General features: G+C 48.3%; 6 protein-coding genes across 6 annotated transcripts, besides 1 other annotated feature; 3 read left to right on the forward strand and 3 right to left on the reverse strand.

Annotated features, from left to right (window-relative positions):
• Window positions 1–28: 28 nt before the first annotated feature.
• UA08_06620 (hypothetical protein) lies at window positions 29–3,519 on the forward strand (the record flags this gene model as incomplete). Its single annotated transcript, XM_020268917.1, has 3 exons — window positions 29–101; window positions 161–2,694; window positions 2,812–3,519. 3 exons carry the CDS (start codon window positions 29–31, stop codon window positions 3,517–3,519), a joined length of 3,315 nt encoding a protein of 1,104 aa, XP_020118203.1.
• A 1,298-nt stretch (window positions 3,520–4,817) lies between these two features.
• On the forward strand, window positions 4,818–6,413 carry UA08_06621 (hypothetical protein; the record flags this gene model as incomplete). Its single annotated transcript, XM_020268918.1, has 3 exons — window positions 4,818–5,085; window positions 5,148–5,309; window positions 5,374–6,413. 3 exons carry the CDS (start codon window positions 4,818–4,820, stop codon window positions 6,411–6,413), a joined length of 1,470 nt encoding a protein of 489 aa, XP_020118201.1.
• A 564-nt stretch (window positions 6,414–6,977) lies between these two features.
• On the reverse strand, window positions 6,978–10,214 carry UA08_06622 (hypothetical protein; the record flags this gene model as incomplete). Its single annotated transcript, XM_020268919.1, has 1 exon — window positions 6,978–10,214. One exon carries the CDS (start codon window positions 10,212–10,214, stop codon window positions 6,978–6,980), a length of 3,237 nt encoding a protein of 1,078 aa, XP_020118202.1.
• A 2,379-nt stretch (window positions 10,215–12,593) lies between these two features.
• Window positions 12,594–15,031, reverse strand: UA08_06623 (Sorting nexin mvp1; the record flags this gene model as incomplete). Its single annotated transcript, XM_020268921.1, has 5 exons — window positions 12,594–12,803; window positions 12,904–13,497; window positions 13,557–13,678; window positions 13,769–14,482; window positions 14,545–15,031. 5 exons carry the CDS (start codon window positions 15,029–15,031, stop codon window positions 12,594–12,596), a joined length of 2,127 nt encoding a protein of 708 aa, XP_020118198.1.
• Window positions 15,032–15,839: 808 nt separating this feature from the next.
• Window positions 15,840–16,505, forward strand: UA08_06624 (hypothetical protein; the record flags this gene model as incomplete). Its single annotated transcript, XM_020268922.1, has 1 exon — window positions 15,840–16,505. One exon carries the CDS (start codon window positions 15,840–15,842, stop codon window positions 16,503–16,505), a length of 666 nt encoding a protein of 221 aa, XP_020118199.1.
• A 1,249-nt stretch (window positions 16,506–17,754) lies between these two features.
• Window positions 17,755–17,840: a repeat region (Identified by RepeatMasker using a combination of RepBase library and repeat library created with RepeatScout).
• A 1,339-nt stretch (window positions 17,841–19,179) lies between these two features.
• UA08_06625 (Cell division control protein 48) lies at window positions 19,180–22,022 on the reverse strand (the record flags this gene model as incomplete). The annotated part of the gene is made up of 7 exons (XM_020268923.1): window positions 19,180–19,775; window positions 19,847–20,194; window positions 20,253–21,396; window positions 21,459–21,708; window positions 21,766–21,821; window positions 21,874–21,901; window positions 21,973–22,022. The coding sequence occupies 7 exons, from the start codon at window positions 22,020–22,022 to the stop codon at window positions 19,180–19,182; spliced, it is 2,472 nt and encodes an 823-aa protein (XP_020118454.1).
• Window positions 22,023–22,499: the final 477 nt, after the last annotated feature.

Raw genomic sequence — 22,499 nt, forward strand, 5'->3', positions numbered from 1 at the left:
TTGAGCAGTTTCAGCATGTACATGCTCAATGTCTTCAACTGTTGCGCATAGGGTCATGGACCACGGAGAACAGCAAAGAGTTCACCCATTCTTCGGAAATTGTGAGAATTGCCGGATTTTGCTGGAGATTCTTTATCGCTGATTGTGTTCTTGAAAATAGTTACCAAAACGAGTCAGGCTCCGGATCCAGCTCTCCCAATTTCGAGCCATGAGACAAGAGCAACTGGGCATTGCCAGGCACCTCCATCGCAAAGCTCTGGTTCAGATTCCCAGCAATCCCAAATTGGATTAGACTCCCTGGAATCCATTCTTGAAGAAGACCCCAATAACGACAGGCGAAAGCGCCTAAAGACTTCTACGCATGTGACATCCTGTGATGTTGAGACTGAAGAGCGGACGCCCACTCGAGCTGACGATGCATCATCAACCTCCACGATTACCGCAAATAGAAACGTGGACTCAAAGGAACAAGTGTCGCCTCCGAGAAAAATATTGAAGCTTAATACCAATGGGAAACTACTCAGCTCTCCGCTTGCCCCAAGCTTGGAGAGTAGCGTCAACAAAAGACCCCCGAGCAGAAGAAGACCGCAAGTGAAAGGGAAAAATAGCAAGAAGGTCGCCATCAAGTACCAGAAGGGCTCTAATATCGGCAAGAAGATCGACAACATAATCAGCGGCAGGGAACGACATGGCGCTTCGCAAAGGCCAGCTGTACAACTTTCCGTTTCAGTCAAAAATGAAAATAAACCTCCCAAACCCACACATCCCTTCTTCTTACTGAAAAAGCCCGCATCCAAAGTATCAGCGGAAACTACACCTACAGTGACAAATACAGTAAACCAGCATGACTCCACAAAAGCCGATGCGGAAATTCCATCTTCTACAAAAAGCTCATTCTCGCGGTCGCTCTTTGCCAAAATACCCGACATGGTGCCCCCCATTTGGCCGCCAAAAGATCTTGTCCACATGAGAGGATCCTTTCTTGAGCACAGCAGAACTTCGAAAGACATAAATTTGACGCAGAAAAAAAGCAAGCAACGCGCCGTGCACATAGATGAGGCAGAAAACATTTTAACGTGCGAATCTCAACGAATTCGGAAGGAAATGCATTCAGGAATGTCTCCTCTCAGAATACCGACTAGATCCGTTGTCAGTGGCCAAACTCTACAAAAGGCCATGAATAGCCAGTTATCGCACAGAGCGGAATCTAATTTTCAACATGGATCTGGCTACCAAGGCGAAGCCGGGCGAGCTCACCCTTGCATCGCCAAGGTTTATACCTCCATTGGGACTTCGGTTACATCATTTGATAGCGGGGGACGCGATTCTGTCCAATGGACACAGAAATATGGCCCTTTGTGTGCCGAAGATGTCCTTCAACCAGGTCCCGAGGCCCGGATGTTACGTGATTGGCTCAAGTCACTGATGGTATCATCTGTGGATTCTGGAAACAAACCTACAAATAAAAGCAAGAAGAAACTTTCAGGCGGCCGCAAATCGAAACGACGCAAGACTGCCGACAAGCTTGATGGCTTCATTGTCTCAAGCGAGGATGAGGCCTCGGAAATGGACGAGCTCGTTGATTCCGACGAAGATGAACTAGCTGGTGGCGATACGGTGTCCTCTAAGCGTACCGTCGTACGAGTTGGCGACTCTGTTGGCAAGTTCAAACAAGGAGAAACCGGTCGAACGACGAATGCAGTCTTAATCAGTGGTCCGAGCGGCTGTGGGAAATCGGCATCGGTCTATGCTGTTGCAAAGGAACTCGATTTTGAGGTCTTTGAAATCAATAGTGGGACTCGCCGAAGTGCAAAAGACATCCTAGAACGCGTTGGAGACATGACACAGAACCATCTTGTCCAACTAGAGGGAAAAGAAGATGGATCAGGAAACGACATCCGTCCCGTAGACACCGGAGCCCTCGATGGGAGACAAAACAAAGTCAATATGTTTTTCAAAACAACAGCCCAGAAAAAATCAAAGTGTGCCCAGAAGAAAGCGGGGGAAAACACCTCGCAGGATTCCTCGAATCTATCGTTTCGACCACATAAACAGTCATTGATTTTGCTAGAAGAGGTTGATGTTCTATTTGACGAGGATAGACAGTTTTGGATTGGAGTATTAGCGCTCATTGAACAATCTAAGCGTCCTGTGATAATGACATGCAACAACGAGGATCTCGTTCCGCTTCAGGACCTCTCTTTGTATGCAATTTTCAGATATCACGCACCGCCTCCACCTCTTGCTATTGACTATCTATTGGTTATTGCTGCGAACGAAGGTCATATGCTGAAACACGAAGCTGTAAGAGACCTCTATTTAGCTTCGAACAGAGACCTGCGGAAGTCCATCATGGAATTGGACTTTTGGTGTCAAATGGCTGTTGGTAGCGAAAAGTCTGGAATTGACTGGATTCTTGATCGATGGCCGGAAGGTTCCGACCTTGATACCAATGGTAATAGACTAAAAGTGATAAGCCTGCATACATATCATCAGTGCATGGGTTGGTTCAATCGTGATGTTGTCGTGATTGACAATGGTCTGGCTAAAGAGTCTGAGCTATTACTTCAAGGCAGAAACTGGTGGGAGCTCAATTTCGAGACGGACGGCAAAGACACCTGGTCGTTAGATTACTCTGAACCTACAACGCAAGATCAAAGCCGAAGTCACCTTGACAAAATGCAGCACGCACTGGTGCTGGCAGATAGCCTTAGTGCTCTCGATATTCTTTCCCACAATTGGTCATTAGACCAAAAAGAGGCAAGCAAAAAATTCCATGCTGGATTATGATACATGACTGATCTTTTATAGGATGATCTTGACAGCACTATCCCCAATATTTCGGAGAAAGAAAAATCGAACTACCAAGAAGGCTATCCATTATTGATAGCTAATCGCAGGCCTGAATATACTGGAATTGCAGCTGATATTGGATCAACATCAAATGTGTTAATGCGGCACATGGCAATGGGCGTGCAATCTCTGCATGACGACATTCTGACCACCAACCGTGTTCTGGCAAGCCAATATGCAACCAAGACCGCTCAGTTTTCTTATATGGATTACTTGGAGGCCTTTGACCCTATAATGCAAGCAAATTGCCTTGCCTCACAACCAAATGGTCGCATAGCTCTGTCATTCGAGAACGGCATGGCCGAAGATTTAGCTCCCTATATTCGGTCCATAGTAGCCTTTGATTTGCGCCTTAAACGCTATCGTGACGCACTAAGCGGACTTACGACACAAGGGTCAACAAGAAGAAAGACGAGAACAACAAGAGCTAGTCGAGCTGCTCTCGAGGGTGGGAATAAATCCAACACTCGCAGGGAAAGATGGTTCACATCCGATATAAATCCAAAACGGATCCTTGCCACGTGTCCCAAGAGTTGGGAAGATGCTCTTGCTCGAGAAGGGCATTTGACCCTTCCTTCGGCTGTGTCTGACAGCCAAGCAGCCAGCCAAAGTGACTCGGAAAGTTCCCAAAGCACGGATGCTGAAGCAGAAGATGGGCAGATATAGCCGGAATGTACCGAGCCCAAAGTCTGGGCATGACTACCCTATATTTACGCATGTTTGACTTGCATCTCAACCCATATACGTATAAATATGCCCAGTGACGAGAGGGAAATGAATGTATTCTAGATAATCAGTACTAGCTAGCTACATGAATATATAGCTTAATCATCCTTGAACCGAAACAAGCACCGCTCCGCAAATTTCAATTCAAGCTATGATCGAACAACGATAAGATTGAAACTGGTTTATAGACTCTAAGACTACCTCCAGGCAGCTGAACTCTAGACTAATGTCGAGAGGAAAATATCGACGATATAACTGGCTTTATATAGCGCTTGATATGGTTACATATGATGAAACGATGTGAGATGTTTATAGCCACCTGCCCGCGTTCTTTGGGCAGAGATGGCTTTGATGCAATTCCACGTCGGTCCAGACTGCGAATGATAGGGCGCCGTGAATCCCTAGCGATGCCAAGGCACTAACTCGTCGGTCCGTAGTGGGGACCACCAGGACGTATGTATTGTAATGATCGGTTGGTTCGGTACCCTGCACCGCGCAGACAGTGGCTGAGTCCGGTAACATACGGCGTATTGCTGTGTAACACACAGCCCTCCGCCCTGGACCATGTGATATGGCGTGTCTTATTGGCTACATCTTGGAGCATTGGGCATTCGTCACGTGCGCCGTCCTTGTGCCTGCGATTCCCCCCAATCAACCAGCCCGTCATACATCATGCACCCCTATACCTCGCTCGTTCTGCTTTGCCCTGCGCCTTGTTGCCTGAGCTAGCATCCCTTCGCTGTATGAACTGTTCTCTCTTGGATATATACATGATAGCAAATGTATAACTTCTCTTTCCATTTCTTGTGATCGTTACCACTAATTCTCCGGCCGATCCGCCGACAGAAACGAACCCCCTCTCGACTCAAGCCTTATATCCGCGCATCTCGGCCATTTTTACAATCTATATACTCCAGCTTCTGTATGAGTCGTCTGCGAATATTATCACACACGTACACACCGGATCCGCAGAGGAGTTGTTGATCTAATACGACTCATAATCGACCGGCTTCATTGGTGGTTAGCCAACCGCGAGTAACTTGCAGTTTCTTGTCTTACTTTTTGCTATTTCATTGGCGCCCGTCTACGATACTTGTTTTGTCGGCTACTAGGAAGTTTTCTTTTTTTGCTTCCAGTAACAGCATTATCACGAGCGCCGCGGCCGCGGCTTCGTCTATCCCGACAATTCTCATTCCTATACAGTGCAGCGGTCCGTCGGATCGTCAACCTCTCACAATATGTCGATGTTGAAAACCCAGTTTCACGATGATTCAGATGCGGATGATGAATACGAGCGCAGCCTCGCGTCTCCTCAACTGCCTACGGACTCGGAGATATCCCCCACCGACTCAGACTCCTTGTCTACAGAACATACACCTACGACGTACGGAAATTTGGGGGATGACCATGGCTCTCTACGGACAAACATTGACGAGTGGACAGTGGAGGAATGTGCAGATTTTGTGGTTAGTCTAGGTCTGCGGCAGTACCGGGCTTCTTTCATAGGTGTGTGGTCGTTGTTTCTTGTGCGTCCTTATCCGCCATGTCTAACAAGATCTGTACTGCAGAAAATGAAATTGTTGGGGAAGCTCTCATAGCTCTCAAACATGAGGAGTTGAAAGAGATGGGTATTGCGAGTGCTGGACACAGATTAACAATCTTGAAGGGTGTATACGAGACTAAGGTGAAGCACGGAGTCACCATAGATCCCGACCATTATATTGCACCATGTAAGTATCGAGTACCATGAATAATCAAGTGCAGCAAGCACGTTGATTGACATTGTCCTCACAGCTGCGGACCACAATTTACATGAGCCAGCAAATTACGGAGATATTACTCGCCTGGCGCAGTCAATACGTGCGCGCGATGAAAGATTAAGTGCTGTCGAGGCAGAATTGAGAAGAGTGTCAGAGGACTATCGGAGATTGCGAGAGGAGCTTCTTCCCATCTTCAAGATGGCTAAGGACCGTTCTCAACCCTTGCCATATCAGCCCGCCGTGCAGTCCGGGACCACGTCAAGCCCGGAGCTCTATCATGAAACACCAATGATTGTATCCCCTGGAAATATCCGCAATGAGCCTTCGACATTGGGTAGATCGCTATCTAGAAGAGTCTACAATGGGGGCACTACTCCGAAAAGCAACAATTCTCCCACACATATACCACAGTCAATCCATGAAATGCGTTCTTACAACGATGGCTCTAACATGGACCCTTCTACGGCAGCTATGGCAGCCTCTACGCACCTGACAGCATCTATGAATGGTGGCGCTCAACCATCACCCGGTATTCCATCCCCCACATCACCCGGCCAATTCATGCAGCAAACGCTTGGACCTCGCTCGTATGTAAGAGATGGCAAGGGTTCCGCATCCTCAATCCGGGCGGGATACGATCACGAAGAGCTACCTCAACCAAACCCTACACCGGCGCCTGGTGCTGGTTCACGGAATGAATCGAGGAACGAATCTAGGAATACAGACTCGGCAGCTCCAAGCGTCGAGATCTTCAAATCGTTCCGAGTCTCCATGGATGATCCTTGCCACAAAGTTCTACCAGCAGCTTTGAAGAAATACAACATCAATGCGGATTGGCGGCAATATGCTCTCTATATAGTGTACGGCGATCAAGAGAGATGTCTAGCGCTAGATGAAAAACCCCTAATTCTTTTTAAGCAACTTGACAAGGAAGGACGAAAACCAATGTTTATGCTTCGCAAGTCTGCACCAACAGAAGGCACGACGCTGCCTTATCCCGGGTCTGTGGGCTCTGCACCCAATAGTGCTGTTTTTGATGGGAAGAAGGGTACAGTACCCGGTGGCGTTTTGTGAGAGGTTGAGTTGATAGGGTAGAGAGAAGTGTAGAAATAGGTACCTAGGTATATTATTTGGTGATCTATGATGCAATCTGTATCATTACGCTTTCTATCTAAGTACGTACAACTACGGATTCACATTCATTCTAGTTATCTTGACAGAAATTTGTTCGCCCTGTTTTGCTCCAAAAGACGTGAATACTTGCGAATTTTAGAGAGTAGTACCTTGCAGTGTATCACATTGCCTAACTACCTGTAACTACTTAGTCGTCGTGAGACCAGAACTGTACAGAAACAAAGACAGATTCTCAGCAAAGTTCTAACTATCATTTACACATAAGCCGATGAGGCAATAGCAAGAATAGCTAACTATGTATATAATGAATGCAAATATATGTATGTACCACGAAAGGCAAATCGTTGCGAATCATGAAATTGCATGCGCAAGTTCGCAACTGCTTTGCAGGCGCGCCTCATTTGGTGGGGGGAAAAAATGAGAAGAAAATTGATATCACCGAAAGAAAAGGAACAACAACAAAAAAAAAAAAAACAGAAAAATCTTCATCAAACACAAGACTGATCAGTGCCTACCGCGCTCTCCGCCCCAAGAAACCCTTTGACGATTACCGTGACTATACGTGCTTCTTGTGCCATTCTCTGACGACTCGGAGGTAATCCTGGAAGGGCGAGTACCATCCGCGAATTTAATACTACCTCGAACGTAGCGAGACTCGCCATCTTCTTCGCTGTCCGGCTCTCGCACAACGGTAGGCTTCGGCATGCGAGGAAGACCAGCACGCTCTGCTTCCTCGTCGTCGTTTTCTTCGTCTGGGGCTTCAATTTCGCCTAGAGCTGCGAGACGGCGCTTTCGTTCTGCTGGCGTTTCGCCCGTGTCATCAGCGTTACGAAGAGGGACATTACGTGCGGCGGTTCTAGAAGCGGCTTTTCTGACGGAAGGTGGAATGCGCTCCGTGCCATCGTCTTCGGAGTCCCCTTCTTGCTCAGTAGGTGATAAAGCAGGTGAAGCGTCGCCGGCAAGTCGTCGCCGTCGTTCATTGGCATTTCCTGAGAACTGCGCCAACGTACCAGCAACATCATGAGTAGGGATATCACGCAAGGACTCGGAATCGGTGTCGCTTGCATCATCATCATCAGAGTCGTCGTCCGATTCAGGGTCTCCCAGCATTCTCGGGCGGTTTTGACTTTCATCAGCGGCGCTTTCTTCAGCGACCTTTTCCTCAATTCTGTCCTGTGCTGCCGCTTCTTGACGGGCTACCTGCTTAACGACCTGCGGGGCATCGGTTTCTTCAACCAAATTGCGACGCGCTTTTGGATCTAGCCTCCTGATTTCATTGATAAAATCATTTTTGCTCATCCGCTTTCCTTTGATTCCTACTCCTTTCTGTTCAAGAGCGGGATTATGAGAAACAGTGAATCGCAAGCCATCATCCTCATCATGACGAGAACTTGATGCTTCGCCTTCTTTCATTCCAACCCACGTACCCATTCTGGTCAGACCTCGTCGTACCTGTGACTCAGCGGCATTGGCAGCCGGAGCAGCTTGGTCTTTCTCTGCAGAAGGGATGGTGTATTTCTTGATAACCTCGCCATCTTCATCTTCGACAATAATTGTATCTCCAAATTGGTATGCATGGGCGGATTGGCGAGGTGGCTTCGCAGGTTTGGTTGTAGATGGCCCTGGCTCCGCAGACGTATCCTGCTTTCCCCAGCCGGCCCAGGTGCCGAAGCGCTGTCGCAATGAGCGAGAGGGATGACCAGTTTTCTCTTCAACCTCTTTCTGAATCTCTTCTCCCTCTGTTTTCTCGTGGGGCTGGGTTCTGGACTTAGCATAATTCCCTGATTTGTCTGTTTGAAGCTTCTTGTGCTGTTCCAACACTTGTTGCCGCTGTTCTTCAGGAGACTCATGGGTGATATCTTCGGTCTTTAAGACGTTTCCTTCTTCGTCTTCAATGATGATTTTGTTGCCCTCTTGGTAGACTTCTATCTCAGGTTCTTGACCAAATCTGTCACGCTCCGCCCGTGCTGGAGATCCTTCCCGTTCAATGCGTTCCCTCTCTTCACGTTCCTCTTCGCTCACCGGAGGAGATTCTTCAGGCTGTGTCGTCTTTTCTTCAGCGGGAGAGGTGACTTCGGTGCGTCTAGCAGGCATAATAGCTGATTGACTAATGGGACCACCGACATTCGACCTGCGCATACGTCGCCGTTTTGGCCGCAAGCTCTGTGGCCGCCGGCTACTGACACCACTAGATTCATCATCTCCTTCTCTTACACGACGCAAAAAGTTCCCGGGCATACCAACTGGTGGCAGCATTCCAGGGGGATAGTCTGAAGCCTGGTCATTCGAAGCTTCCGAATCTGCCTTTCGGAGGGATAAAGAGCTCCTCGACAAGGACTGCACACGAGGAAGGCGATTCATCCATGAAGGGCCGTCCTCGTTTGCAGTGGTATATGACAAGGTGACGGTAAGGGTATTGATGCGTTTTCCGAGCGTGAAAACAGCTATAGAAGATCCGTGGACAACGATAGATGCAATCACAAGGAAAGTGGTGATAGGCCAAATCAACTGCACGAGCAAATAATTAGTCTGACCGGGGCCTGGCAGATCAGACTCAGCCTCTGGTTCTGTGGTGTTGTTTTCAAGTTCAGCTCGGGCCAAGATCGCGGCAAATATGGCACCGACGCCAATTGGTCCAAAATGGCCAGCAAAGAGAGCTTCTCGCCAAGTCTTTATGTCTGGTATGATTGGTTTGAGCATCATCATGATAGGGATTCGTCGGAAGAAGATGACGAGCAATGCAATAACGACCAGTCTCCATGGAACCAAACCAAGGTCTGGCATGTTATAAGAACTCCAGGGTATAATTGCACCGAAATAGACAAAATAAGCCAGATTGAGAAGCAAGTCAATGACGTTGGAAACGTGAGATTCTTCAGTCTTGGCCGTGAACCATCCGTCGTTACTGAAACCAACCCCAGCAGCGAACCCAATAAGGAGATCATCCATACCCAGCAGACTGCCCGAACCAGCGCAGAACAGCGCCAGAACGAAATAGAACACTAGAAAGCTCTCTCGATCGATCAAATTCTTCTTCTCGGCGAATCTGATCATATGGCGAGCGATATATCCGACGAGGAAGCCATACACAGCACCAGCGACACATTCATAGAGAATTGTGTTACAGATCCAGTGTAAGGCAACTTCATTGGCGTGTGGTCGATATCTGATGATAGATAGGGAAAGGTAGATGAATGGAAAAGCCATCCCATCGTTGCATCCAGACTCGGCGGAGAGAACATCTCGCAAATGTTTGGGCACTCGTTTAGCAAACTTGCCCTTTCCGACAACCGAAGATGCCAGGACAGGGTCAGTCGCGGTGACACATGCAGCGCATGCAAGACTTTCAAGCCACGACAGCGGCGGAACCAGCCACCAGATGAAAAGGCTCGTTGCGAGCCAACCATACGTCATCACAGGAACCAGGAGAAGGAAGACGGATTTCCAGTGTCTCTCCATATAAGATTTGGGTAATTCGACGCCAACAGCAAAGCATTGGACCACCAAAACGATGCGTGAGCACTCCAGTGTGATTTTATCCACATTGCCCCATGAATCTGGATTAAAGAGATTGGCCGCATAGGGACCAAATATAATGCCACACAGAGTTGCTACTGTTGCTTCACCTATATAAAGCCTCTCTTTCACGAACAGTGAACAAAGCATGAAAAGACTGGTAAAGCCTCCTAGAATGATGTAAGCCAGATGGGGCTTATCGATTGCAAGTTGATCCCACACCATGTTGTCGATATGTGCGGTGAACCAACAACCCCGGCAAAGAAGATAAGAGAAGAAAAGAGAGATGTAGAAGGAGGTCGGCGGCCTCAATCGACCGTTGGAGTAACTGCCAGGTTCCTTCCCACTTCACTTGAACACTATTTTCTCGGGACTAACAGTGCAAAAATCCGAATTCCGGCGTGGCCTCCGAGTCACCGTGACACTCTTCGGCATATCTGTAGCTCGGAGCCACGTATTAGACGGCGAGGGAGCAGGGTACAGAGGCGGTTCGGTGTCGCCTGGAGTCACAGGAGGCTGTCTAGAGAGAGAGGAGAGATTAGCGGATAATCCGGAAGATTCTGAACGCGAGGCGGACAAGACGCCAAGTCGGGCAGAGGGGACGAGGGAGGGCTGTGCTTGGGGAAAGGGGGGGGATGGAGAAGATGGACTAACTTAAGCAGGCCAACAGAGCCTCCAACGTTCGCGATAGAGGAGCGAGAGTAATTAGTGAGGGAGGAATCTTCTGCAGAGGACGAAAGGAAAGCCTTTTAAACGCTGAGCTGATTAAAGTGGGGAGGGTGTCGATCGAGGCCCGCTGGGTGAGAGGATATGGCGCTACAAGAGCCCAAGGCAGATGCAGCGCAGCGCAGAGAGCAGAGAGTAGAGAGTAGAGAGCAGAGAGCAGAGAGCAGAGAGCACGACGGATCACAGCAGAGAGAGCATTCGATGGTGAGGTGCTGCTGCAGGCGAGGAGGGAAAGCGTCGACTTGGACGCCACCAAGGGGGGGGGGACTGGCCTGGATTGGGACTTCGGCGGAAGGGCTCTCCTCGCTATTTAGTCCTGCTGCGGATTAGGGGGAGAGGATCGTTGCGTGCCTGGCAGAAGCGATATTCACCGCCAGCATCGTCCAGAAGCATGCATGCGTTCACTCACTCGCTCATGGCATGGAGTCGCATGCACGCGGGTTGCCGAGTGCCGAGCCTTTTCTTGGCGGCGAGGCGGGCGGTAAGCCAAGAGCGGAAAATATCAAATCGTCCGAGTTGGGACTTCCTCTTTCCAAGCCTCCGAATTTCCCCGCGAACGCTCGTATTTGCCGTGACGTCGTCACTTCGTGTTTGATATTGCGCTCTTTGATTCCACTCACAGATCAACTGTCAAGTGACGAGGGAAAAGGAAGAAGGAAAAAAAAATGCACTCACCCTATCGTCCATTCGTCTGCACCGCGCATTCACAATGTTCTCCAATTGAGGGGAAATGCTCAATAGTGTGCAGAGAAGAGCAGGAAACAGGAGATGATGCGTCAAATCCCTGCTGTGCAGAGGCACAGACACAGCACATGAATGCGGCTACAGCGGCTAAATGCCATATTGAGCCGTATTATTTCGATTAGGTACCTATACCTTACTCGCTTTGGTTTGGTTTCTCGAGAAAGTCGGAGTAGTCTGCATGTCCTAAGGGTTCTTCCCCGCAGATTTACCTCGTCGCTCACGCCCTGACCCTGACCCTGACCCTGACCTGGCTATGGCTTACGTGAAGTCAGTCAAGGTCTGGATGCTCGCTCGTGCCTTTGAGTGTCTAGGATGCTAGCAGCATGTTCACGTGTTCACGCAGTATATGCTACTTACTGTAGTTGGGACTTTGTGCCTACAGTAGACGCAACGAAGTGGGTGATTTGGTCTAGTGCGAGCAGATCGCAGGCCTCGACCCGTCGATGGTCAGTTTCCACGATGAGGAACAATCTTGGACGGAACAAGAACTACGAAAGACATTGTGGAGTATATACGGAGTAAACTGCAGCTCGTGGCTTTGCGTCAATATACGTGTTCACCTCATTTTGATGTGTAGATTGAAAAAAAAAAAAAAAAAAAAAAAAAAAACCTCGATCCACGAACACGTTTATTAACAGTGTTCGATGATTTTCTCAAAGATCGAATACATTCTCATGTGGATTGTGATGAGCCAATCACGCATAAACACAATTATATCAAGTTTTCTCTGCTACAGCTGCTCGACCAACAGGAAGATATTCGTTCAAAAATAAAAAATAAAAGGGCTGCACTGGAGCAACAAGCCATTGCTCGGTAAATGTATAATGAATCTGATCGATCAATCACGGAGAAAGACAGCAATACGCTAGGATTGCATGCAACTGATACTAAAACCAAAACAAACGTAGAGTAACATAGGTAGCTTAACTGCAAGAGGACCAAAAGAAGATTCGAGTCCGTTAAACAATCATATATCCAATAAAACGAAGCAAATTATGCCGGCATTGTAAAGGCAAAAAGCAAAGCGAAAGAATTTCTAAAAAGTGAAGCATAATATGCATCTGCATGCAGTGTGACCACGTTGCGGAGGTTGTATGTATCCATATCAAACACTGGCGATTTCATAGTGCAGGGTTAGTCGCCATTGGGCATTCCTTCTACCTCCTCGCTGAGGACTCTCCAGTTGTCTGCCTGAAGTTCTGCATACTTGACTCGCTCTTGGCTCCAGTCCTGGTGAAGCCGGCTGATATGGTACTGGCTTTGTTGAAAGAAGACAAGTTCGTCGCGTATACATTCTTTGATAAAAACGCCACGTGCATGTTGCTGTACGATGGATTCCTTATCCTGTTGCAAGGAAGAAGAAAAAAAAAAAAAGAAAAGGCGCGATTAGCTTGATGCCACCCAGTGTGTGCATATTCATTCTATTCATTCCTTTCTCGCTTACCTTGAAAATTGACTCCTCTATTTTCTCAATCTCTCCGGGTTTGACCATTCCCTGAGGACGGCTCCTCAAATCCTGTAGCTTCTTCTCGTTGCTCTCAATACGTTTTTCCAACTGGGGAATGTTGTCCTTGGCATAACGATCTCTTCTGTCGAAAAGATCCCGCACACTAACAACACAATCTCGTTGTCGCTTAAGATCCTCCAGCACTCCATCCGACCACGCCCTTGCCTCGTCTTCTAGCAGACTCTGGCTGGCAGAGAGGTGTCTTGCCGTCGCGTTGATACCCTCATTGAGCAGCGGTACATCATTTGTATCTACGGCGTAAGTACTCTTCGTTGCCTCTGTTAAAGACTGCAAGGCCAAAGAGAATCGGAGATGGTCCGCAGCCAGTCCCTCATTGCGCTTCGCCAATCGCTCAAGGAGCGTACAAAGGTTAATGAAGATTTCGGCTGAACGCTTCACGCCTGAACGTACGGTATCAAACATCTCATTCAGGGTCGATGGTAAGGAATCTTCAAGGTCAGGTGGCAGGGTTCTGCCTGCAAACTCTTCTTGGACAGATATAGTCGCCTGCTTGCGCCAGACTGAGAGCTCCTACGTTAAACTCAGTTGGGAGATCATACAGATATAGAAGCAAGATGCAAGAAGCTTACAGTAGGGACCGTTAGGAACATAACCACGAGTTGCTCCTGATTTAGAATCGGGTGTCGCACCAGGGCGTTGGTGAATCGTACGAGTCCACGGCGACGTTTCTCCAGGAACGAAGTTGAATCCGCTGAAAGGTGAGTGCCATTGACTTTATCAAAATAGAAAAAAAAAAGGTGAGCTGGATCTTAGGCTATATGCACAAGAACCCTGTACGTACCTGCAACTCTCTTCGGAGGAAGAAGCGGCAATTGCCGAAATGTATATCGCTTTTGTAGACAGTCGAGGAGCCATACAAAGTCACTATAACGCCTCACTACCGAGCTACCTCGGCGAGCAGACTTCACTTCGTAATTGCGGTGTTGAAACATGAACAATCCCTCTTTTTCGGGTAACAATGTGACTGTTACCACTTCCTCCACCCCCAAACCCGTCATTCGACCACCCCCTAGGGCACGATTTTGTGAATCAGATCCATCTTGTGCATTCCCTGAGTTAGAAAACCCCCCCAATCCTTGCTGACCAGCCGAGCCAAACGCGGGAGTTTGAGCATTGTTAAACCCCTCCCAGCCTGAGCCAGAGCTTCTCGGAGGCCTTTGTCCGTTTGACTGAGCTGTGCTTCGCGATTCACTTGTAGCGGTTGCGGAACTAGCAGCCCATCCATTTGTGGAAGAGCGGACACTCCCGAATCCATTAAGCGTGGGTTCGTTGGAAGAGAGGGCAGTGTGATTGTGCCCGCGGTGAACGTCTGGACTACCCCAAGGGTCTGTTTCTGCACCGAAAGAAGTACGTCGGGGCGTCGAGGCTATTGCCTGTTGTTGCGGTTCTGATCGCAGTGACTCTTCTCCTAATTGATGTTGCTGTGAAGGAGCGGCGGACTTGGGGTTGGAGATTCTCAGATCGTCCAAATATGAAATCTTCGGTTGAGGCAGATCTGCAGGGCATTAGTAAAGTAGACGAATGAAAAAGAAACGCCATAGCAACTCTAGAACATACTGTTTCGTCGTTCATCCACAGTATCAAATGTGAGGTCCTCGCCTTCCTGAGCCAAGCCTATTAGAGCTAGCAAGACATTGAACTCGTTCCGACCCAAGCCATCGGATGTTTCCTGGCCCCCAGGGAGAACCAAATTCAATATCTTGGCCTGGTCAGCCGCAGTCAAGCTACTGCTGGATAGTATTTGCCGAATCGTAGTAAGACCAAGACCTGCGCCTACGCGGTCCCGCGCATCCAGGATCAATTCAAACGCATCTATGTAACTTTCCGGCACGTCGGACGCAGGAAGGAGAGTCTTGACAGGGTTCTGTCGTCCAATTCTTTTGGGCGTAGGCATATCCCACGGCGAGTTACCAGCCGGGCCATCGTCTGCGAATAATGCTGACCCGCCCTGATTATGTTCGTCGTCGAAAAGAGAAGATTTGGACAAGCGAGAGGGGTTCGCCTGTGAAGAAACCTCGTCGGGCGATGTGCCAAAGAGAGACATGGTGATTGATTGTTGGGTGTTTTGATCGGGGAGAGAGAGAGAGAGAGAGAGAGACCTGCGTCACCGGTGGAGGCGGGAGTCCCTCGCGACTTATCAGTGGCACAACGCGCAACACCGACAGAACGTTGGCGCCGCGGATTGGCTCTGTTTGGGGCAGTCTATAGGGTCAGAATTGGCTTCCTTGAAGGGTAGCGAGCACCTACAAGATGGAACAATCAGGTTATTCGCACGAGCTCGGAGCTGGTGGTGAGTGAGGTCGTCGAGCGGTTAGACCGCGGCGCCGGCGCTAGCAGCCTAGATACTTGATAGCAAAAGAAGGAGAGCAGATAACGCAAGCTAGGTGCTCTGGTCAAGCATGGCACCGGAGTAAAACAGCAGAGAGATTGCCTGTCCGCGGTAGAATCAAGCAATTGTAGTCCAGCCCGCGGGTGGTTGCCTGGCTTGCTTGCTTCGATGGCAAATGCTGAGATAACCAAGTGGCTAGATTAGCGCATCTTCCGTAGGCAAACTTCTACATGTCCTACGCAACTCATCGTGAACTGCCAATGCCCTCCTCACCAACGCTTTTTAAATCCGGATTGACCAAGTGGGAAACAATGCAGCCTCACCCGCCTTTTTCTGGAGGCGCCTCTCTCTTTTGATCCCATAAATACGGCACGTTCTCTCTGTCGGCGGCTGCGTACTGCACGCTCCTCAGCGTTTCCGCGCACCGCACCCTTCTCCCCGCCTCCTATTGTCTGCGTCTGCGTCGGCATCTACAAGACAGAATCTATATACGGCGTCCTCATAAGACAGGAAACCCTGCATAATGCCTAGCGAGACCACCGTGTCCGCCGAGACCTTCGAGTCGGAGATCTATAACCGTCTGTTGGAAACATCTACTCTCGACGACCTACATGCAAATCTCCTTTTCTCTTTACAACGAGCCGGCTGGGCCGAGCGTATCCAATCTCTTTCTCTCGAGCTTCTTCGCGCAGGTCGCTGCACTCATTTTGACGACATGGTCGACATTGTCGTCACGCTTGCCACAGGACAAACGCATCCTGCCGTCCCCGAGGCCAACAACAACAGTAGTAATAACGCCAATGCCACGGCTAATGGCCATAGCGGCACGAATTCTTTCAATGGAAACACCGCGAACAATTCAGAGTCGTTTTTTAGGGATATCGACGTCCGAATACCAAAGGAGATTGTTGAGCAAGGCGTCAGAGCTCTGAGGGATTCGATACGACCGTTTGCCGTCATCGAAGACGACGAGGACGGATCCGAAGCCGATGGCGGTGGTAGCCATAACATTGTCGGGGCTAAGGAGCTCCCCAATGGCGCCAAAAATTCGTCCAAATCCGATAAGAAGCAGAATAAATCGAGCAAAGACTCGGCGTCGACTGGGAAAAGTAACGACGCAAACACGAGCCCTACGAAGAATTTACCCAAGGACAAGAAAATAAAGCCTGCAGGGAAGGGTGCTAAATAATCAGCGTGAGAGTCCGAGTGGCGAAAGAAGTCTCCTAGGACCAGCAACTCCGTTATCATCATGAGGTTTTTCTTTTTTTATTGTCGAAGAAAAGGGGTTGTGCTCACGGAATTTTCAAGGCATCTAAACAGCGAGTTCGCATTTTGTTTTACATTTTTTAGAGCGTTTTTTTTTTAGACAAATCATGGCTTTTTGATCCATTTGGTTGATTGACTTGAGGGCGTTGGTGTCAAATGTATCATTTACAATGTGTATACTAGGATTTTGTACGGGTATGTCTATACCTACGACGATGGCCTTCTACTTCGATTTAGTTTGTGCGGCAGTAGGAAAGTCTGCCTGGTTCTATATATATCTTCAAATCGTGATGCTGCATACAATGAAGATGATTTAGAAAAGCCCCATGAGGGCTCCTTTTTTTGGTAGCTTCCTGCGCTGTTATAAATACATTTGTTCAAGAATGTAAATAAGACGAATCGTATTAGCATAAGAGGCCCAAATAACTATACTAAACTAACTAACATGCAAAACCACTTTTATGTCGGGCATAATCATCATCTGTCCTTCCCTCGGCCCGTGTAGGTAGTAACTCCTGGAATACGGTATCTAATACCTTTTCGTAATCAGCTAGGTGGTGTCGATTTTTGGTAATTTGGAAGGGGGGGTTTTTTTTTGACTTGCATTTCGTAGAATTATAGGCGTCAGAGAGTGATGCCGCAAAGCTCACGTAAACCACATAGGTCTTTTCACATCTTGCTATGGACTGCACAACGAAACTTGTTCCAATGCCACTTGACCCTACAATTGACGTATAAGGACCCATATATGCTCCTCTGTCATGATTGCGGTAGTCCTGGCATATTACATCCCAGACAATCTCAGAAGCAGAAAGTCCATCCAAAACCGGCTGCTATTCTTTATGGAAACTTCGCTCGATTGGGCGTGTCTGATCCATCGTATATCGCGAAGATCGGTCCATCGTCAGTGGTGCATATTCTCGTAAGACTGTGAGATATTGTGGATTGTGACGTCTGCGACATATGGGGTCCTTGGCTTCTCCTACCAGGCGAGTGTATCATACTTTTGAGGAACTCAGTTGGGAAATCTGCAATCTGTTTGTCCAGAGGCATGTCGGTTGCCCATTCTTGCTCTTCTTGCCAGGCAGCTTTTGGAACGCAATAGGTATTGTAGAAGGCCTCGACTGTTTCTGCTGAACGCCAGTCATTGGATCGGGGATGTCGTAGTAACGACGGAATATTAAACAGTAAGCCACCAAAAAGGTTCCCCTTAATGAGGCTTCTGGTAATAGTCATTTTTATGCCTCATATTCCGCTGTCAGGTAGTGATTGGGGTACCATGATTCGTGCTCTAATTATAAATTTGATAGCGGAACTTCAGGAAAGCAAAGGGGTATAAATACCCTCGTGCAGCAGTTAGGCAACGATGTGCTAGGTAGGTACTTAAAGCAGAAGAGGTCGATAGGGGGCAGGGCAAGGAAGATTTTTCAACTGGAGATCTGACAAACGCGCTGTTTGCTTTGTCCGCCCTATTTCTTCACCGGATTCTCCTGGGAATATCCGGTAGATGTCTACCTAAAGTCTGTAGGCAAACGTTTACCTAGACTTTTTTGCCAACGTTTAAACAGGGAATTACTTAATAATTATGCAAGCAGTAAAAACTCGCATTGGTATTTTCTACTTTGATACACGGGAAATCCCCAAGACTCAAAGCTGCGACGGTTCAGAGGTCTGTTACGCTGCGCCGAGGGCTTTATTTAGCCCTAACGAGCGGCTCCGAAGGTGGGAATAGCCTCACGTCGGAGCCCTGTTTGCGCACATAGAAAATCTCTTCATGAGAAGCCTGGCATCTAGCTCTTCTTTATTTTCTCCCTTGTGCTTAGTATGGTTGAATGAAACTCACATATAACAGTCTCTAAACTAAAATAGATACCTTCATACTCTGAAGAGCTTCTATATTATAGATACAACATACAGAAAAGAAGACTGATGTAATATATGATGTTAGAGAGGACTCTAGAAGTTCCATTCAAGGAAGAAACAGCGAGGCAATAGTTGAGTTCGCCTTTCCGGATTTTCCTCAATCAAGAGCCAGAAAGACGAAATACAACAATGCTATTCCATTGGTTAAGAAATTCTCTGATGAGCCATGCGACAGAAACTGGAAAAGCTGAATATCAATGTCGATTTCTTGTTTGATCTTAGGAGTGCTGTAGCAGAGAAAAGTCCACTTCCAGGAACAGACATCAATTAAGCCTAGTCCTATACAAATCAAGAGGCCAGGATGAGGTCGTGAGGAACTGGGGAGGAGAGCAAGCGTTATTGATAAGACCGCAAGGCTCTCTCCATGGCTACCTAGGTATATGCATACAATTATGGGAAGATATCCTTACTATCGCGATTCAATTGTCGGGAACTCATCGACGACAATCGAAGAAACAATCTTGCAGGTCATCTCTATTTTAAAATAGTTTGCTTTGAAGATGTGTAAGGTACAAGAAAAGCAGAAAAGAAGCGACATAGGAGAGATAACACAGATAAAAAAAAAATTAAAACCTTCCCACGTTGATCAATTCTGATCTGCTGTATCTCATGCATTCATTGATCCACCTCAACAAAATATCGTGAAGGGCAGTTAACTAAGGGTAAAAAAACTCTTAGTCATACAGACTGTCATCGTTGCCTGCATCACCGAAACCATTCTGTGCACCACCTCCACTGGTAACCTCCTCGGCGGTTGGGAAGCGGAAGAAAGCACTGCCACCAGAGTTCTTCATGCTCTGAGCAAATGCTTCGTATCGACGAATTTCAACATCGCTGACGGATCGTCGTGCAGAGGCCATTGCCTCCTCGAAGTGGGCACGGGTAAGTTCGGGAACTGGGTCTTCAACTTCCTCGGCTTCCTCCATCTCAACATCCTCGCCAGCAGCCTCCCGTTCCTTCCGACGCTCGATATCAGCAGCAATGGACTCTTTGATGGCAAGCTTCACAGCACGCTGGGTGACGAATCCAAGATCGGCACCAGAGAAGCCATGTGTCTTGGTTGCAATGAAAGCAAGGTCGACATCGGGAGCAACAGGAGTCTTGCGAAGTTGAGCTTTGAGAATACCCTCTCGGGAAGCTTGGTCTGGAAGAGGAACGTAGACCAAAGTGTCTAGACGACCCGGTCGACATAAGGCAGGGTCGAGCTGTTCAGGTCGATTTGTAGCGCCAATGACGAAGACATTCTTCTTGGAAGTCATTCCGTCCATCTCTGAAGTTGATTTGTCAGTTCCGTATTTTCTCGAGGTATCCAGTTGATAATTTGTTTGAGGGGCAACTCACCGGTCAGAAGCTGGTTGACCACACGGTCAGACGCACCACCAGCATCTCCAACGGAACCACCACGTGCCTTGGCAATGGAATCCAACTCATCCAAGAAGACAACGCAAGGAGCAGCGGCGCGAGCCTTGTCGAAGATGTCACGGATATTGCTCTCGGATTCTCCGAACCACATACTCAATAGCTCAGGGCCCTTGACGGAGATGAAGTTTGCAGCGCACTCGTTGGCGACGGCTTTAGCAAGCATCGTTTTACCGGTACCAGGAGGCCCGTAGAAGAGCACACCACGTGAAGGCGAGAGACCAAACTTAAGGAACTTTTCGGGATGCTCAACTGGGTATTGCACGCTCTCTGTTTTATATGTCAGTAATCAATGGGTAGAGAGAAATGGAGAAGGCTCTCTGCTTACCAATAAGCTCTTTCTTGACCTCTTCCAGACCACCAATATCTTCCCAGCGAACGTTTGGTACCTCCACAACGGCAACTTCGCGGAGAGCAGATGGGTTGGAAACACCCAGAGCAAACCGGAAGTTCTCCATGGTAACGCCGAGGGAGTCCAAGACTTCAGCATCAATGGTATCCTCATCGAGATCAATGAGGTCCATCTTCTCACGAATCTGCTGCATAGCAGCCTCTGAGCAGAGAGAGGCAATGTCGGAACCCACATATCCATGGGTATCAGCAGCGATAGCCTCCAGATCGACATCTTCGCCGAGCTTCATGTTCTTTGTGTGAATCTGAAGAATCTCAAGGCGACCAGTAGGGTCGGGAATACCGATATCGACTTCGCGATCGAAACGGCCAAAACGACGCAAAGCAGGATCAATAGAGTTCGGGCGGTTCGTAGCAGCCATGACCACAATGTTGGACCGTGCTTTCATACCGTCCATGAGGGTCAAAAGTTGCGAGACAACACGACGTTCAACCTCTCCATTCGTCTTCTCACGCTTTGGAGCGATGGAGTCGATCTCATCAATGAAGATGATGGCAGGCGAGTTCTTTTCGGCTTCCTCAAAGGCCTTGCGCAAGTTGGACTCGGACTCACCGGCCATCTTAGACATGATTTCGGGACCATTGATAAGGAAGAAGAAAGCACCAGTCTCGTTGGCGACAGCACGGGCCATCAAGGTTTTACCGGTACCCGGGGGGCCATACATGAGAATTCCACGTGGGGGCTTAATACCGATCGATTTGAACAATTGAGGATGACGGAGAGGCAATTCCACGAGCTCTCGGACCTGTGCCATTTGTTTCCGGCAACCACCAATGTCATCGTAGCCAACTTCGTTGAGATTACCCTCTTCATCTTCACGTTGAATAGGTTCGCCTTCGCAGTGGATAACTGTATCCTGAGCAACGATACCATATTCTGGAGGATCGACCTCAACCACTTTAAATTCCACTTGTCTCATACCTCCGCGGACTGTGAAAAGGTCACCCTGTCGGACTGGGCGGTATGCCTCACGGAAGTAAGGTGCAAGGAAAACGTCAAACAGAGAGCCTGTCAGACCCTCAACGGTATCGGCAATGGGAAGAACTGCGATGCGTTTGGCCTAGTATTTTCATTTGTAATGTGAGTGTGACGTAAATTAGGACCGACGTGCACTTGACTTACGTATTTGATATCTGGGCACGGGTGGACAGTGATGATGTCGCCGTGCTTCACGCGTAGATTGTGTCGAACCACACGGTTGATGCGAGCGCTGCCATCATCAAGATCATCATCGGCCAAGACGATCAAAACTGTGTCCTTTCGCTTCTTTCCCTTGACCAAAACTGTGTCACCGCGGAACAACTGCAGGGTCTCCATGGTGTTGTTAGACAGGGCAATAATCGAGTTATCATCGTTCACTGCGTCGGTCACACTGTGTCAAGTTAGCTCGATGAAAGGATCTTCCCCTTGCCCACTCTCGAATACCTACATTAACGAGTTCGGCTTCTTCTTCTTCTTGAGAATGGCTGTGGCAGTATCCAGCTCCTACAAAATATAGTTAGAACGCATCAGAATAAACAACTGGGCATATTCCTACATCTTTCTTTTCGGCACCCGAGGGATCACTGTGAATGCAAGATAAATCGTCAGCAAACCCGGGTTGTTTCTAGACAGGAGGGGAGGTAATATTACTCACCTAAGGTTGACCCTCTGCTTGGAATGAACGTGGTCTGGCTCTGAAGACATTTTCAATAATGATGAAGAGATGTGGCAAGTTGTTCGCTAAGCTGAAGCTACTGGCCGTTCAAGACGTCACCCAACCCTCGTTGGAGATGAGAAGTGCACACTAGGAACAAAAGACAACCAAGTGCTGGGATAAGAAATAGACGATGCAGCGCAAAAAGCAACTAAGCGTAGAAGACGGCCAAGAATGATAGGAGGTGGATGGATGAAAGACGAAAGATGGGAGAGAATGGTTGATGTGTTGGAGGTTGGCAGGCAACGGGCAGCTCCAGATTACGAGGTGACGATATCGCACTAGCGCCTATTAGGACCACCGCGGGTTGTTAGTAATCTGCAAACTAGAAAATGCGGGATCAACACAGAACAGCCTCCGACCTGGGAAAAGAGGCAAAAGAGAGGATTTACTAATCAAAAGAGGCAAGACTTCCTTACTTTTCTGTTTTGTTCTTCTCAAAGAGAAGTGTTTGCAGCCTTGGTTCC

The sequence above is a fragment of the Talaromyces atroroseus genome, assembly GCF_001907595.1.
Source record: "Talaromyces atroroseus strain IBT 11181 chromosome Unknown scaffold_9, whole genome shotgun sequence".
Taxonomy (NCBI): domain Eukaryota; kingdom Fungi; phylum Ascomycota; class Eurotiomycetes; order Eurotiales; family Trichocomaceae; genus Talaromyces; species Talaromyces atroroseus.